General features: G+C 28.9%; 2 protein-coding genes across 4 annotated transcripts in view; one reads left to right on the top strand and one right to left on the bottom strand.

Annotated features, from left to right (window-relative positions):
- cnn (phosphodiesterase 4D interacting protein centrosomin) overlaps positions 1-9,243 on the bottom strand; it is a 67,831-nt gene extending 58,588 nt beyond the window's left edge. Inside the window, exon 1 of one of the 2 annotated variants that reach the window (XM_031985882.2) lies at positions 9,072-9,243. In XM_031985882.2, the coding sequence (XP_031841742.1) occupies positions 9,072-9,121 (50 nt within the window). In that variant the 5' untranslated portion in view covers positions 9,122-9,243. Of the gene's footprint in view, positions 1-3,748; positions 4,774-9,071 lie in introns of those variants that run through there. The other variant, XM_031985881.2, reaches the window with a different exon arrangement.
- A 159-nt stretch (positions 9,244-9,402) lies between these two features.
- LOC116431021 (golgin subfamily A member 1) lies at positions 9,403-18,386 on the top strand. Of its 2 annotated transcripts, none has more exons than XM_031985886.2 (8): positions 9,403-10,023; positions 10,465-10,858; positions 11,044-11,132; positions 11,228-11,356; positions 13,913-14,305; positions 16,365-16,892; positions 16,962-17,192; positions 17,273-18,386. In XM_031985886.2, exons 1-8 carry the CDS (start codon positions 9,913-9,915, stop codon positions 17,426-17,428), a joined length of 2,031 nt encoding a protein of 676 aa, XP_031841746.1. In that variant the 5' UTR covers positions 9,403-9,912; the 3' UTR covers positions 17,429-18,386. The 2 variants fall into 2 exon arrangements, with proteins under 2 accessions (XP_031841746.1, XP_031841745.1); XM_031985885.2 differs by having other exon boundaries at positions 13,913-14,440.
- Positions 18,387-18,459: the final 73 nt, after the last annotated feature.

Raw genomic sequence — 18,459 nt, 5'->3', positions numbered from 1 at the left:
CGCATCGAGAAAGTAACAGAGCCTGGTTTGCCCCGAAATATTCACGACAAACAATCTAAATTTAGGTAACGAAGGGGGTAGCATCTTTTATGTAGCTTTAGTCGTTTTAATCCGACAACTCGTTTCCGTCACGAAGACCTTTTCTTCTTCTTTCAATACAATTAGCGTTCTTTAATCTTTATTTTCAAAAGTAATTTTAGTAAGTTCGAGGAATTGACGAATGTAATGTCTCCTAAGTTATAAATAAATTCTGGATTTAATGCATTTTGACTATCTATGATTACCTAATTTATTTTGTTTAATTGAATAAAAAATTTAACGAGTTTAGTACAAAGTCTATCCTATTTGAAATTTAAGAGAACCTTTGTAATAAACTGTTTCATTATAAAATAACTAAGACAAAATTGATTTTATGAAACTATAGTAGATACTATATCAAATATATAATATATACTATAGGAGAAAATTACATTTTCATACAATAATTTTATATAATTATTTTTTAATGTTTAATATCATTCTGAACACAAAATTAGAAACAGATAGTTTTACAGATTAGTTAGCAAACTATGTATTGGATATATACAATTAACATGTTTGCCATCAGCGTTTGTTTCAGTGACAACTTTTTCAACTTTCATCTATTCAATACAACAAATTTTCTAAAAAAAATATAGAAAAAATAAAACCAAAATGAATGATTGAGTTCCTAAATATAATGCAGTATCTTATAACTTCAAATAACAATATTTACAGATTTAATTTAATTCTATATAAAATTTTTTAATGAAATTAATGCAATTAATTTAATCATTTTGTTTATGTAAAATGTAGGATTACGGCCGTTACAAATATGTGACGTTGGTAGCGAACGTGTTAATCAGCAATTCCAGTATCATATAGGAATATAAAAAGAGATTAAAGGTCTTTTCCTAAACAAGCATACAATAGACGCCCAGCAAGGGGGAAATATACCTGCTGCTATTGTTGGGAGATGATTTGATGTCTAGGGGCAAGAGGTGTCCTTCTGGTTTACAGTTTTATAATTTTGATTGGTTAAGTATAACCATACTGACGAATAGTAAATTAGCAATCGAAAATATTAGAAATTAGGAAATAAAACCAATAGGAAATTGGGTGAGAAAAATGAAAACATGAATCAGCCGAATTCCTCAGTTTAGCTATCAAGTGATTTCGTAGCAGTACACATCGTATTACAATGCTCTTTAACCCCTTGCCATACAATGATGAGTGAAACTATTTACTATGTAAAAAACTATTATGCTATTATTTATTTATTACCTTCAAAGTAGATTTGGACTTGTAACGGAATAGAACATTTGTTCGCATTCCTTCCAAATTGTTAATAGCAAGATGTTATAAGCTTAATAACAAAAGTAAATAATGCGGCAAGGGGTTAACACTCGAATTACGAAAATTTATTTATTCTTTGATCCTGGAAAAGTTGATGTTCGTTTATTTCGATCTTGGAAATTAGAGATTTAAAAATAGATATGCAGAATAAATTAGAGATTTAAAAATAGATAAGCAGAACAAATTAGAGATTTAAAAATAGATAAGCAAAATACATGTTCATGCAACTGCGTCAATCAAAATTGATATAAATATTTACCAAATACTGTTTATAAACTTCTATATGCGTCAAATTAACGCGTCCTATAAACTTAGTATTAAATATCTTAGTATTAATTATTTTTCAAAATTCTAACATATCTTTTAGCATAAATCTTTTCAAAGATACACACTTTAAGAAAATACAAGGAAAGCTTGCATATACCATTCAAAACACTTAGGATAAATAAACGCTAATCTGAGAAAACGAGGAAAAGAAATCCAAAAACAATACGTAGCCATCATTTTTTTCTAAGTATATATGAAGGTTTTACACTGTACCTACTCGTTTCTATAGAATAGAGACAGTATAATACGATTTCTGAAGGTATTAATGACCAGGGATGTGTTTAGAAAGCGATGCAAGTAAAGTAAGCTACATAAATACCGTTATACAAACTATTATGCTCTATAGAAATCTTAGAGTAGATTATTCAAATATGTACACAATTTTGAAATAAACACGTTGAAAGCCAAGAAAATGGTCGATATTTATTCACGGATGAATATTCTAATATTGACCTTTATTTAGGGAAAAATCCAACAGTCGTTAAAACTTCAGTTGTTTTGAGCAGTGTTGGTATTATCAATATTGTGTTAATCCCAACCGACAAGTTATCTCGACAAATATATTTACCAGTATACTTGCTTCAATTTTTGTTTTTTATTTATTTGAGAAAAAAAGTATTAAATTTAAATATGCCACAATATCTGTGAGAACGTTATTTTATTATTTATATTTTTTACAATACATTTCCTTTCTTTAAAAGTAAATTGTACATAAACAAATATTTGTATATATTATACCCAAATAATATAAATTTATTTGTGTCTCTATAATGTTTAACTTTGTTAGAGTCTGTAATAGTCAAAACATTTATTCCTTACTCAAATATTTAAGGTGTTAATTCTTAAACATTACTTAAACAATGTTAATATTAAGATATTATGTTCTGACTGATTAGGTACGCAGCATCAACGATAGAGACAATTATTCACGTGATTGTATTATTTTGGAATGCAGTAACCTTTAACTCAATCATTTAATTTCACAAAGTTAAATTAAATCTTTTTCCGTTAATAATTTAATATCTAATTATCTTTCAGTTACCCTTCAGTTTATTAAACATCTATTGATCTTGATTCATTAATTAGGAATTTAATGTAAAATCTTTACGACATCAATTTCCCTTACCACAAGTTTCTTGGGGTCGAAACAAATCAACTAGTGAACGAGTTAAATAAGGACAGATATGTAGAATTAGCATTATATAAAACAGAACTGTTATAAACTCATTCATTATGAAAAGCCTTAACAAACATTGGTAATGAAACAAGTCATCATGTTTAGATTATTAAAATATACATGTAAAAAGTAAGAAGACGGAAAGAATATCAAAGAAATTATTTATCTATTAATTGTAGATACACAGTTAATTGTTGATAATAACAATATACCAGATTATACCAATATAAAGGCGCATTGAATTATTGTAACGATCAAATAACCAAGAAAATTGAAAGACGGTAATAGTTTTCGAACTTGCGTGATGTTAACCCTTTATAGTCCTACACAGAGTGTATCTAGTAACTGGGATGGGCCATAACTCTGTTTTTATTGAAGTTAAAAAGGAAATCGTAAAGACCAACTTTGCAGTATTTGACAGGCTTTATCATACTATTATACCAATTTTCTCATGAAAGCATATATGCAGTTGGAAAATGTAATTGGAACTCTATATTTCAATAGCTACATATTTACCAATTTTTTTGCTTCATCTACTTATAATATCATAATTATGGCTTACATAATTACAATTTTACTGCTGCTCAAATATTTCTAAATTAATTTAATATATCACTTCAGTTACTTATTCAGTTAAATAAAGTAATATTGATGCAAATACTCGAATAAATAAACAAACCAAGAACATTTCGGAGCACAGAGGGTTAATGTTAACTACATGAATACGTTACACCAAAGTATAATTGAGCCAAATACATTTAACGATTAAACTAAGACAATTATTAGATAACCACAACATTAGGGGTCGCGTGATGTAACAAATATTTCCAGCAGCGTAAGTCCTACAGATAGAGGGGTGCCAGTACTCACTTTCGAAACGGGCTGTAAACGCTACCCCATACGCCAGTCCTGGTCGGCGATGGAGGACTGTTCTGTTGCTGATTGGAACATCCGTAGCCCGTGGAAAACATATTGCGGTAATTGTTCCTCATCAGTACATTTAAAAATAACGTCTGTACAAAATACTACTGATCGAAAGATTGAAACGTGTGCGTGTCCTCCCCGCCCACCTCCTCAGGTCCGAACTACTTTCGCGGTATTAGAAAACGAACTTACAAATTAAAAAAAAGGACTGTATAAAAACCAACCGTCAACAACAAACGTCAACAACATACACACTAAAAGAGATAATACTATGAAAACTTGTACTTTCAATGAAACACTTTGGCACGTTTATTTGGCACAAGGGTTGTCGATATGCTCGGACGAGGGTCCTTAAGCTGGCATATCGACTTTGATAAGTCCCGTCAGTCTTATGGATTACCGTCGAAAGTGAATTTCCAACGGTTATCGTCTACAGAGATATATATACCGGGTGGTCGGAACAGTCTCCGCCGCGAACGTAACCGTGTTAGCACGAGCGACGCGTGTGCTCCTGGACCGATCAATGAGATGATAACTCTCGGGTTAAGACGACACGCTCGTTCTATCGCGGCGCGATTCCCTATGCTAGATGTCCGTGTTCACAGCTGTCCCTCCAAGATACGCGTACACAGTTCGATTGTAATCGACGGTATAAAAAAAGTCAACAATAAAAAACACAGAGTCTAGAGCTAGTCCACCACCGAACACTGCACTCCGTCACTGAATCAGCAGTTTGTACATGAACACCATCCGCTTGGATGAAGGCGACCGCTTCCTCGCTGGTTTGTTCTTCTCCATTATGAATGAAATGATTATCAAATGTGGCGGGAAGCGAATTGTATCGAACGGCTGGAACGCGTTTCCGATCAACTAGTCGTGGAACTAGTCTGTGTCTAGTAATAAACGCGTTTATCCTCTGACGTCGCGCGACACCTCGTACTCCAGCAACGGTTTGAACGAGACTGAAGCGGCCCAGCCCGCGGAGAGATCGGGAGGCAGCGCAGGGAGCAGCGTGAGCAGAGGGTTTAAGGTCGGGGAGATATACGCAGCTGTGGACCATTGGTAGGAACGAGACGGGTGTACTGCGCCCTGCGCGGCTGAGATAAGGAGAGGGGAGAAATCGGGTTCCGTATATAAAGAGCAAGAGGGTCCCGAGATAAAGAGCAGACGGTGCTCGGGCACGGAGGTGGAGACGACAAAAACAGATATCAGCGGGGTTGTGAGCAGACGAAATGAAACGCAACGGACGTCGGAGCGGAGCGTATCGGTCAAACGCAGTGCTTCTCATTGGGGCCCACTGGACGCGCGAATGAGACGGAAATAACGCGGGTGGAAATATCTAATCTCTTTGAAGACTTGATTTTTCAGGGATGGACAGAAATGGTTTGAGTTTCTAGTCGGTTGTACCTTACGCGGATTGCATTGAAGGACTGAGTAAGAAAATGATTGTGGACGTGTATTTTGAGAGGAGCTCATTGAATTGAAAGAAATTGGGCTAAATAAATGAAAATGGTTGTGAACGTGTTTTAAAGAACTCCTGTAGATGTAGAGATTATTGAAATTTAACTTATTGTTGACTGGTTGCAAATCATATTGCAATAGAATAAAGTATTCTAAAGTTATAGAATTTTGATTAAAGTTAATATTTTTTTGATACTATGATACGTTTCTTAATATTATATCGTCCAGAAATAAATTGCGGTTCTTAAGTTTTAATTTGTGTGATTTCATTTGAAATAAATTTATTTAATAAAAATAACATCCGTTACAATTGATAGTTCTCCTGACGAAGCTTTTTTTGTTCCATTAGTTTACAAATTTCATGATGTAGATTCTATTAAATGAAACTTGCTTTTGCAAAATCAACCGTATTATAAAAGATTTCTTCAGATTCAGTTTGAGGAACTTTTAAAACGTTAAATATACGTGACAATAATAATTTTGTCTAGTGTAACTTTGGTCGTGTACAGTGTTTTGAAGCTTCATCATAATGTAGCTATTATCATATTTTCAATCGCATACTTTCGTATACTATCCTCGTAGAACAAAAATTTAGTAATAATTTCTCCACATTCAGTTTATGAGGAACCCACATGTTTACCTTTTTTGTTTTTCTTTTAGATAATTAGAAAATACTGTTTTACGCCAGCTTTTAATAAATTTCCAAAACTGACACAAATACTATAATTTTCATAAATAAATTTTTTCCGTGTGTTGTCACCAATGATCTTGCTTGATCTTCCTTCTCTTCAAGATCTTCATCTTAATATACTAATCACCGCTATGAAATCTTTGAAACCAAAACTGCCCTATTCTGTTAGTAGTTGTATTTGTACTAAACGCATCATTAATTGTAGTTTCTGATTACTACATTACGTCCCATTTTGAAGTCGTATAAAAAAGTTATGCAACTTTTTTTTCCGCATGTGTATTTATAGAAATTAAGATTCAGCAAATGAACATTGAAAACAAGAGTATAACCGTTATTTTTTACTTTTATTTCAAATACAGCAATTTTTATATTGTATTATTTCTTCGACTAGCCCAAATTAATACCTATATATTATCTCTCTCCTTCTATAGTTTTCTGCTTTTCTTAAATTGTCAATCTGACTACAAAGAAATTCATATCTTAAGATTATTAACTCATCTTTACAATGTAAATTAATTATTTTTTATATTATAATAATAATGCTTTTAAAATTTCACCGTAATACAACACATATATTATTCTTCAAAATTAAAAAATATACGCTACATATAAATTTTAAATAACTAATATTCTAGCAAATTTATTTCCGAAATAAGTATAAGCGTGAATTCAAAAAACAATTCAGATAGTTTAGACTCTTTCTATTTCGGTTAATACAGACATTATGTTTCCAATACCATATGATAAATCAGTATTAGAACATTTTAAATATTTTATGAACGCTTTAATTAATATTTAAATGGGTAAAACAAATTTTAATTAGTAATTAAATATTAATACTGAGTAATAATACCAAAGTACCAAAATAACTGCATGAACTATTTTAATATTTAATTCTTCCATGACCAGTAAAACTGTATCATTAATATTTCCTATATAATTATTTTATGCTCTATTTCCGATTGATCGTAATTGATACGTTGTCACTTAATGAATCGTATCCATAATATTGGCGGAAAATGTGTCTACTGAAACTGAGGAATTTCATGAATCTGACGTGTAATATGATGGTTAAATACACATCCGTCATTGCTCAGTATATCTATCACCCGTTTTATGATTCCACATTTCTGATAAAGTAAATTCTAAGAAGTATCCCAAGAAACGTCGTTTTTTATACTATATAAATCATCATTAGAAAAATAATTTACAGTCATTTAAAATCAATGATCAATACTTAAGATGCATAGTTAGAGTATAGTCCAATGATTATATTGTAAATTACCTATCTAGAGGTGAAAACAATCATTGAAAGTACATACATATCAGTACTCAAAAGTATGGATTTTTATTTTTACTTTATTCTTTCCTTTTAAATAATGAATAATTATTCATCAATAATGATGTACCAACAGGAAAATTAATGCGGCTAAAATCGCAGGTAACTGCTAACGTTCTCGATAAATTAAAACATTATTTAAAAAAATATTAATAAATTAATATAATAAAATAATATTTTTTATTACTATTTGTAATATGTTTTACAGAATATTTTAAGTTTATTTGTACAATATTGAGTTTAACAAAAAATTAAGTTTTCTATAGTTTTGGTATTTTACTTTTTCCTTTTTTTAGTTTTGGTAGTTTGAGAACCACTATGTTTAAAAGTGACTCTAACCCAAACTTAGGAGATAACTATTTAAATAAACAGTATAAGAATTGAATGATTACAATATATATTATGAAAAATGTAAATTGTAAATATTATACATATATTTACTTTATTAATTAATGAAACATTTCTTCAAATATTTAACTTATAATTATTGTTACTTACAATTATAATTATTACAATGTTTCACAAGCCTCTGTATATTTTGTACATATGAGAATTAACTCAGAAAATATTTGACTTCAGTTTTTGTCAAATGTACGTATGTACATATTTTTGTTATTATTATAACTATAATATTATGATATAATTTTAATTTCAAATCGTGCATCCTATATTTGAAATATATTATACTTAATTATGACACTATTATTTAACTCTTCTTATTCAATACCAGTATTTTCAAGAAAATAGTTATCGTATTTTGGTTCAAATAATCCAGACATTTATAATGATATACATTCTACAAATTCAATTCTGCATTCTATAAAGGATAATAACCCAACGATGTTATAATAATAAATATTCATATTAATTTATTTATTTCATGTTTATTAAACAGTACAATATATGTGAACTATTAATAATTATCTTATTAAAAGAATAAAAGATGTTATTTTAGTTGATTATACTGTAATTAGAATATATAATTATACAGTATTACGTATAAAACACGTTTCCTGCCTAAAATTGTTCATAAAAGTATATGCAAAATAATTTAATAATAATTATTATCATTTGATAATATGCAATGGTTATATAGCTGTTTATATCATTAGTTGTAATAGTAAACTTGACAGAAATTTATTGTTAGATTGATTATATTATGGAACATTCTTTATTATAAGATTCTAATAGCTTAAAAAGTTATAAAAGTATAGAAGTTCAGAATCTATTTAACCTTAAAATTTAATTTTTTGAAATTGTATGTAAAGATATTTAACACTTTATATATTTTACACATTATTAACAAGTAATTTCCTTCTAATGAATAAATTTACAAACTTGAAATAAAAAGTAATTGATAATGCTGAATTGTATCTATTTATCATGTTGGCCATGTATCTTATTGAAGACTGTCGGTAAGATTATTTTCTACTACTACGTCATAATTATTGATCAAAAGTATCGTATTTATTGATACTAAATAATATTGTTTAATATACATTGAAAAATACATGGAAAGTATTTTGAAATCATTTAAAAAATTTTACTCACTTTGCTAAATGATAATAACTTTTTTCTTAAATGTAAAAGAACATTCCACTCACAACAATTATATTAAATAACGTGATACATAAAATAAATATTAAAAAATAGATATCAAAAAATAAATATCAAAAAATAGATTGCTAAGGTTTCTAAGAGATAACTTATAAAGAAACCAGACCCCCTGCCGTACAGAGCAAAATAATAAAGTATTTATAGTGTTATAATCTACTTACAAATCGAAAATACTCTTTCCTGCTGCAGTTTCATCCCAGACGTCTGCCATCTTTTATCCAAATTGTCAAAAGGAAATAACATTTAAAAAATACACGAAAAATTAGACCTACACAAACTTCACGTACATTTCTAAACCGTTAAATTTGAAAATACTGGAAATGCTCAATGCATCCATCACACGCGCCATAAGGTTTTTCGTATATTGTTGCCAACATTAACCATTCAAATTTACCCTATAAAAAAATATTCCTAGTAAAGCGACACTTTTACTGGATAACGATTATAAGAATGTACGATCGTACCGAACTATAATTCAGTGAAAAACAGTAATAATATTATGTAATTATTTGTCATTTATGTTTTATCGAAGCATACACGTGTTGAGCATTTTTTAGATATCGCTTAGAATATTCCCCCATAAATCGCCTATTTTCAATATACCTTATATAGAATACTTCTCAATTATTTACATTTCGCGCTGAACACCTTTGATGTGTTAATTTTACGAAACGGGAAACTCAACTTACACACACATCGAACTTCAAACTAGTGGTTACTTAAACTCATGAGTAGCCAGTATGGCAGTCGTCTGCCTTTGATGTGCACGCGAATTGTTCGTAAAACTTTTATTGCTGTGAGTGTACCGCATAATTTAACGATGACTCAATGAGATCAACTTAGCCAGTATATCGTTGAAGAATGAATTACTGTCACATAAAGCTTTTATTCTCTAATTTTTCTTAACGCTGCATTGGTACACGAGCCCAAAGTCAGCACAACATCGACGTTGACAGGTGGTAGTTGACAATTCTTGTTCATCCTTTTGGAGGTTATTGCACTATGTTTGCAACACTAAAAAATAAGATACGAGAGGAAATTGGGAGTGATGTGTCAACCGTTGTTAGAAATGCCGGCAACGTGCGCGGTATTAATTCTAGGCATATGTCTCAGGTAAACATATTACTTTTATCCGTTGGAACATTATCGATACGAAGCGATATTACGGCTATAAATGTACGACTGATTTATTAATGGACAGTGATAAATTTTCCAAAGTATTATCAATTATCGAAAAAACACAAAGAGTAATTTAAATTAAATATTACTCGTCATTTGTACGTATGTTTTCCAGACAATTCATTAGTATTACCTGCATATATTTATCTTCTTGTTATGATAATGGTTTGAAACTTGATAAAATGTCCACTAGTGGTATATCTCTCAGTTCATTTAAATACAGGGCATATTTTCGTGATATTATTTAGTTTTGTTTGATGGAAAATTTTTTTTTTATTAAAATTTTAGAAATTTATATCCATGACTCAATACTTAATATAATCTGTTGTTGTTATGTTAAAGGAATAATAGGAAATAATCACAAACATTTTATAGGCAGGATCTACAAGTAGTATTAGTGGATCGCAAATATCATTAGATGGTTTGCGTGAAGAAAATGCAGCATCACCTTCTCCTCCAATATCTTTAAAAAGAGATAATAGTTTTGACATTAAATTAAGTGATGGTATGCAACTTTCTGCAAAAGACATTAAGAAGTTTGAAATTAGAGAAGAAGAATGGCGAAAAAGATTAGCTAAAAAGGAGACAGAAATGTTGAAACGGATGGAAAAAAAAGAAGAAGATTGGAAAGTAAGGTTACTTGAAAATGAAAAAGAATGGAAGAAAGTAGTTGAAAAGCAAGAAAAAGAAAAAAGTAAATTAGAAGAAGAATTAGAAAATGTACAACGCACAAAACATTCATTGGAATCAGCACTGAAGGATGCTGAAGGTATGCGTTATTATGTAGATAAATATGTAATTATTAAAGAAGTTAAATGTAAAGTCAATAGTAAATATTTAAGTTCGTTAGCTTCAAACTATTTAGAATCAATTTTATATGTTACATCAAAATTGTATTTAAAATTATAATTAAAAAATAAGGCTTTACATTTTATTTGTTTTACTTTGTTTTAGAATATAAAAAGAAATTGTATAGTTTTCAAGAAGATGCAGGCCAACTGGAAGATTTGCAAATACAAGAATTAGCAAAAGTCAAACATTTAGTATGTTTTATATAATATTCTATTATGTGTTATTATTAATTTATTAGTGTTAATAAATGTTATTGTTATTATATACTTTTTTCTATTTATTCAAGTTGTTAGTCAAGGAACAAGAAGTGGATGAAAAGACGCAACACTTAAAGACAGCCATTGCAGAAATTGATAGCTTGAAGTCCGAGGTGTCACGTCTAAGGCGATATGAAGATGAACTGAACAGTGTACAGGTGAGTACATTATGTAATAATTGCTTTATTTGATTTTGAAAATCATTTAGAATATACCATGAACTTTTAGATTATGTTAACATAATTCTTTCATGTAATTGTGTTAATGTAATATGAGTTGCTAAATGACATCATTTGAGTAAGTAAACATGGAGCATATTTTAATAATTTTGGTTGAAAGAGATTTATATACATTTTTTAATTTTTAATATTATATTATATTATATTATATTATATTATATTATATTATAATATTTTATATTATAATACAATATATATATAATACATATATTACATGAGATCACCATATTAAGTATGAAATTCATTAAAAAAATTAATTAAATGTATAAACCATCTGTTATAAAAATGGTGTAAGTCCATTTTTAGTAAAAATTGAGAAAACAAATAATTTATATAATTTAATTTGAATTTTTAATTTATAGACAATTTACAGTTTATATTTTAAAATATCCATATATTTTAATCGATTAAAATATAAATATAATGTGCAAGTTATATTACATACTTATTTATATCGAAGATAGTATGAATTTATTTAAACCTCAAAAAATATATATTTGTTATTTTTCATAGAATCCATTTACTATCTATATCTTAATTCATACAAACGTAAATAATCTCAGTAGACATTATTAGTATTTTATAATCAATCAAAATACAAATCTTTAAATGTCTTGACACAAAGAATATTGGACTTACTCTAATTTCATAATAAATAGCCCACATATAACTACAGTTTCAGCAGTAAACATTTCATAATATTTGATAGTTATTTTTAATAGTTCTTTATATTCAAAATATGATATAAGTTTAAAGAAAACTTTTACTTTCCGAAAGTGAGTCAATCATTTTCCAAAAATTATGTGTTATTTTAATTTTACAATACATGTGTACAAATAGGAGTACTGTTTGAAGTAAATATTAACCATATTATTTACAATTAATAATTATACATAAGTAACCATTTTTATTAGTTTAGCAATTATGTACAAATTTAATGATAAAATAATTGTAGCAGAATAAAATTGAATCATTTATGAATACTATTATTAAACTTATTTTATTTTTATTTTGGAATTTTATTTTCTAAATGAAAGTGCATTATGTATAATTTTGATGTTATGTTAACAAAAAATTTGTAATATTTTAAATGTAGATTAAATCTTAGACAAAATTTGTTTATATTGTGCATTGTACGTTGTACTCACTAATAATGTGGGATATCCGTGGAAACCGCAGAGGTGCATGGAAAAAACAATTTTCCTCACTTATTGTTTTTTTCTAAACATTGTTCCTTGTTTTTATACTACCAATTATATGTCATATGGTCTATTGGCAAATTAATGACCATATACTTTATAGATATAAGCACGCTTCTTTTTGAAGACTGATTTTATTTTAAAGCCTTTTAATTTTGTTTATTCTATTTATGGCTTTTTGTTTTGTCACGGTTTGCCATGTTTTTTCTGCACATTTTGTTTTACATTGACACATGAGATCAGTCTATGATCTTGCGACCTATAGTCACAACTGAAAGTATTTTATTGTTTCGAGTATTTTGGACGTTCGTTTCAATGAATCAAGTGTGCATATGTTCCATAACTCTTACTCGTACTCTTAAAATGCTTTTCATCTATTTCATAGGGAATTTTTATGTCCGTTTTATACTGAACTTTAATTTAAGAAAATTAAGCACTTTTTTGAGTACAAAAACAGAAGTTGTAAAAGAACAACATCATTTTATTTTGTTATGGAACATGAGCAAAATCTAAGTGATATTGAAAGTTTTGTGAAAACAACAAACGCATGAAGATTGGAAAACTTTGATAAACGAGAGCATTGGAGATCAGAGTAGGCGGTAATTTCCGCTAATTTGCTGCTGCTACTGCTGATGCTAGAGGTACGTCTTCCAAGCTTTGCTGCTATTCTGCAATGTAAATAACTTCTATAAATTTTACTTACATCAGTGTTGCTCTTTATATAATTCTCTCCTTTGTGCAAAAATTTAAAGTATAACATAGGAGAAATGCATGTATTAACTTAGTGGAAATGGTTTAATAGTGACAAAAATTTCTTATAACGATACAATTTCTTTGAAGATGTCTAAATTATTTCTACTGCAGTACTCATACTCCAATGTTGTTATTCTCGTAACAGCGTGGAATAATTTATTTTATATTATGAACTGATATTTTTATATATGTTAACTTTGTCTAAAGTTAACATGTATCATATTCGGTTATAGCTAATAAAAAAACTCAATTCTTTCAACAAAATATGTATCTAACTCAGCCATTTATTTCTGCTTCATATATTTTTTTTTATTTTGTTCACTTTCAGCAGTATTGTCATTAATCATCGATTCATCATCATTTGCTTATTCTTGGCTTCATAAGGTTTGGATTATTTATGATATTCTATTCAACTTCATGTATTAGCAATGCTTTGGTAAGGTTTGCAACAAAGCTTCGTGGAGCAAAAATCAAGCACAGTAAGAGTGTAACTAATTTTTAGTAACAGCTTTACAATTTTCAGGATGAAATGGAGACATTGCGACATTCTACGCAGAGAGAAAGAACTCAACTTTCCTGTCAACTAGCACAAACTGAGGAAGAAGTGCGTCACCTAAAAGATAAAGTTTTTGTATTAGAACAAAGAGTTGCTTTAGGAACTAATGATCAAGTGACAGTGGATGAAAGAATAGCTGATCTCATGAGAGAACGAGTATTGTTAGAAAGAAAATTAGAGGAGGCACATCTTCACTTATCTGATATAAAGACTAGTTGGTCAGGAAAAATATCCAGCTTGGAAACCCAAGTTGGAAGACTTAGCAGACAAGCCGGTGAGGAGGGTCTAGAAAGAAGAAGAGTAGAAGAGGAAAGTGAAAAACTGAGACAGAGGATCAAACAGCTAGAAGCTGAAATAGAGGTGAACAATGTTGTAATGGCAACGAAAGACGCCAAGCTTTTGCGCATGGCAGAGGACATCGACGAGATGGCCACGGAACTGAAAGAGCTCCGGGCCAGCGTCGATGATGAGGTGGAAGAGTTTAAGCGACAAATTGTGAGTTACCGCGATATGTAGTCATGCATGGACTAGATTGGTTTTAAGAAGATGTCCCTTAGATCTTGAGATGTAAAGAAATTACTTATTTCCTGTTTAAGTGATATATTCCTCAGATAATTTTAGAGCAAATGTAGTATCTTCTAAAATTTCTTATAACTTTTTCTATGAAAACTTTTTATTACACAAATTATATTGTAATATTAATATAAATAACAGTACGTAATGACAATGTTTTATCAGTCGATAATCGAATATTGTAGAATGTTTTTTGTTTTAGTCAATTTTTTATATGAACATATAAAAAAGAATATTGACGTTAAAAAAATGATTTCACAGTTGTTTGTGAAATAATTCTAATTTTGCAGATATGTTTCTTTCATAGTTATTCATTAGAATTTTAAACAGTTTTATTAATCGTTTCATGTTTATAATAATAGTTGGTATTTAATGAGTTCACTGGAACACGTACACATGAACGTGTAAAAGATGTAATATGTTAAATTGTAAATGAAAACTACATATCGCCTATATACTTGCATGTTCTTTTTTAAGATGCTTGAAGCTTGACGCACAAAATATTTATTTTATGCATTGTATTTCCTAGCACAATTTTTTGTTTATAATTCTTATTTACCGTTATAAGCATGCTGAAATATATAGTACATATTATATGTATTTGATTAAAGTCAGCATTACTTATTGACAATCATTCTATGGATTTTTTTCAAATTTTATATTTCCCACCATGTTGCCTTTGTACATGAAAATCAGATAGTACCGATATATTAATATTTTTATATACGAACGCATTTCTGTATATTTTATTTGTGGAATAAAGAAAGAAACCAATAAATTAAATAGTTATGGGCATTCCGTTTGTGCTTGTTTTTAACCCACTTTTATATTCCCATTTCAAGCGGCTTTTTATATATTATTACATACACAAATGTGTACACAATTGTTTTCTTACAGGTAACAAACTATATTATATTTTGCTACACCAACAACACAGTCTGATTACATTTGTGTTGCTGTAAATATTAGGAATGTGTATCCAGATGGAAATGGTTCAAGGAAAGCGCATCGTATATTTCATAGAATAGAAGATACTCTGGTTTAATAGAAACATTTATAATTTTTATTGAAAAACTGAAAGTCATAGTAACTGTTTTCTAAGTCAATGAGTATGTTCGAACCAATATTTGTTACTGGTTCGAGCTTTGGAATTAATGGCACAAGCGATTTCAATTTGAGTGCGAAAAGACAACCAGTTCTTGTTACATACATATGTATACATACATATATATATCTTTAGCTACTATCCCTAAACTAAATTTGTCTACGTTTTCCTTTCTTTTAGATAAATTGTACTTTCATATACTCTTATAAATGTGATTATTCTACAACTTGTGAAACAAAGAAATATTCTCCCTTAAAAAATACTTCATCTTTCATTTGAAATACGGTTTGCTATTAAATATAGATTGTTTAATTTGTAATATTTAACACATATTTGTATTAAATGATATATGTTAAGATACGTTTTAAATAGTGCTAAAATAATGTATAATAGAAATTAAGAATAACTTGTATATTTTTATTAAGTAAGTCACAATTTCTGAAATCGGTTGAAATACAATGGTAAAACATTTATGTAAAATATGTTTTATTTGTACAGTTTATATAAAATATTGCTCCATGTTAATTTCACTCATGCTTCAATTAACTACTCTAAATAATTATGAATATTATATGTCGTTTTAACTTTTAACTTTAATAACAAATTCCGATTGTACCATAAATTCCAAAGATATTTTTTATGCGTAATATTTCAGCAAATTTTATAAATAAAGAGTTAGTTTTGATATTGAATACTTTTAACTTTGAATATTACTTATGTTTCTTTCTGTTTTCTTGCCAGCAATCTTCCACAAAGGAGATAACTGAACTAAAGCAAGATTTGGAGGAGACAAAAACAAAGCATTTGGCAGCCACCTATGAAGTAGCACATCTTCGTATATCATTAGAAGAGGAACGAACAATTAATTCTTCTTTACATCTGGAAGCAGCAAATTTAAAAGAAGATTTGGAATCTGAACGAACAGCACTAACTGCACTAAGAGTATGCCTAGAAAAGGAAAGAGGAGAGAAGGACACTGCATTACTGAGAAACGCCCAAGTTTCCCAAGATATTGAAATTGTAAAGCAAGAAAACCGACGACAAGAAGTTGAAAACACAGAATTATTGAACAGAGTTGACAGTTTAGAAAACAATTTACAAAGTAAAACTAAGGAAATGGAGGAAACAATAGTAAAATTAGAGGAAACTAAACAAAGAATGTCAGAATTAGAAGAAGGAGAACAAAATAGAGAGAAATTGGAGAGAAACGAAAAAGTTCTCAAAAGTAGTTTAATGGATTTAGAAGAACAATTAAATGAAAAAACCAAGGTAAATGACAGAATGTAAATAAAGAAACAAAATATTCTACAAAATACTAATTGTTAAGTTAATTTTTAGACAATTAAAGTCTTACAGCAACGATTAGCAGATATGAAAAAAACTCTCCAACGAGAATTGAGAGTTCCATCGTCATCATTGGATAGCGATGCAGAACCTTCCGCAGCAATTCTCAAACCGAGTTCATCAAAGACTGTTACTGTTAGGCATAATAACACAAGGGATGATGATGTGAACTTTAAATACCTTAAACATGTTCTCATAAAGTTCCTAACGAGTAGAGAATATGAGGTAAAATTTACATGATGTAACGTTAAATCCAGATATAATACTTAAATTATTTTTTAACGTGTTAATTTGATACTTTTAAGGCTCTACATTTAACGAGAGCAGTCGCTACTCTTCTACATTTTTCACCTGAAGAAGAGCGATTACTTCAGGAAACCTTAGAATGGAAAATGTCGTGGTTTGGAACTCGGCCTAATTTAGGTTTCGGACAAACTGCTAAAGCTATACCACCTAGCTGATAGCTGAAACAATTTCCTCTTCCTATAGGTATTATTAAAGTGGTTGCAGATTCGTGGTTAAAATCGAAAAGTTGGATTACATCTGTGGTTAATCATAAATGATGGCGAATCTTAAAAAGATTAGAAAAGAGACAAACAAATTTATATGCTAGAAATTTCATAAATTTTGTAAAATATTTAGCATTTACAATATATATATATATATATGTATAATTTATTTATAAAGGCTAGAAACATTGAATATAGTTAGCTTACAAAATGCGCCATATAATTGGTAGTATGAAAAGTTGGTTAGACAAAATTTGTAAGATAAATATAGAATTGTTCATGCCGATATTTATTACATACATTGGCATAATGAAATAAATTAGTTTAAAATGTATAATCTGTGCTCAATTTTGAGTCACACTATACGTTATTTGCATACGCAAGTGTTAATACACACATATACAATCAGTTTGCAATATTTACTATATAAAAGTTCTAACTAAATTCGTATATGTTATATACAAACATATAATCGTGTAAAGCATTTCATTACAAAACAATATTTAAATTTTAATTTATATACTATATAACATTTGACAAAATAATACTTTCATGCACAGAAAAATGCATCTAATTGTTATATTATATTGTACTTTGTCATTTTGTTCGTTGTACACATAATTATTATCAGTTGAAATAAGTTAACATAATTCAATGGGCATAAATGGTTGTATCGTTATATGATGTAAATTTAGAATTCTTAAATGAATTTCATAAATATGGCTGCAGGTCGGTTGTAATCATTAAACAAATTTGTTAGTTTCATTAATTACGAAGCTGAGAATAATTGCCATAATTATTATTTGTGATATGAACATTGCAATCGTACCAAGTTCATACGTGTAAATAATGCAGTGATGTTTCTATAGACATAATTAAAATACACAAACCCATATGGTTTTTAAAGAAACTGGTTTATTTAATCTTTTACTTATTGTTCATTTAAAACCACACAAATTTTAATGCATAATATTTATTTTATT

The sequence above is a fragment of the Nomia melanderi genome, chromosome 5 (assembly GCF_051020985.1).
Source record: "Nomia melanderi isolate GNS246 chromosome 5, iyNomMela1, whole genome shotgun sequence".
NCBI classification, from domain to species: domain Eukaryota; kingdom Metazoa; phylum Arthropoda; class Insecta; order Hymenoptera; family Halictidae; genus Nomia; species Nomia melanderi.
This window is presented reverse-complemented; position numbering and strand designations above follow the sequence as displayed.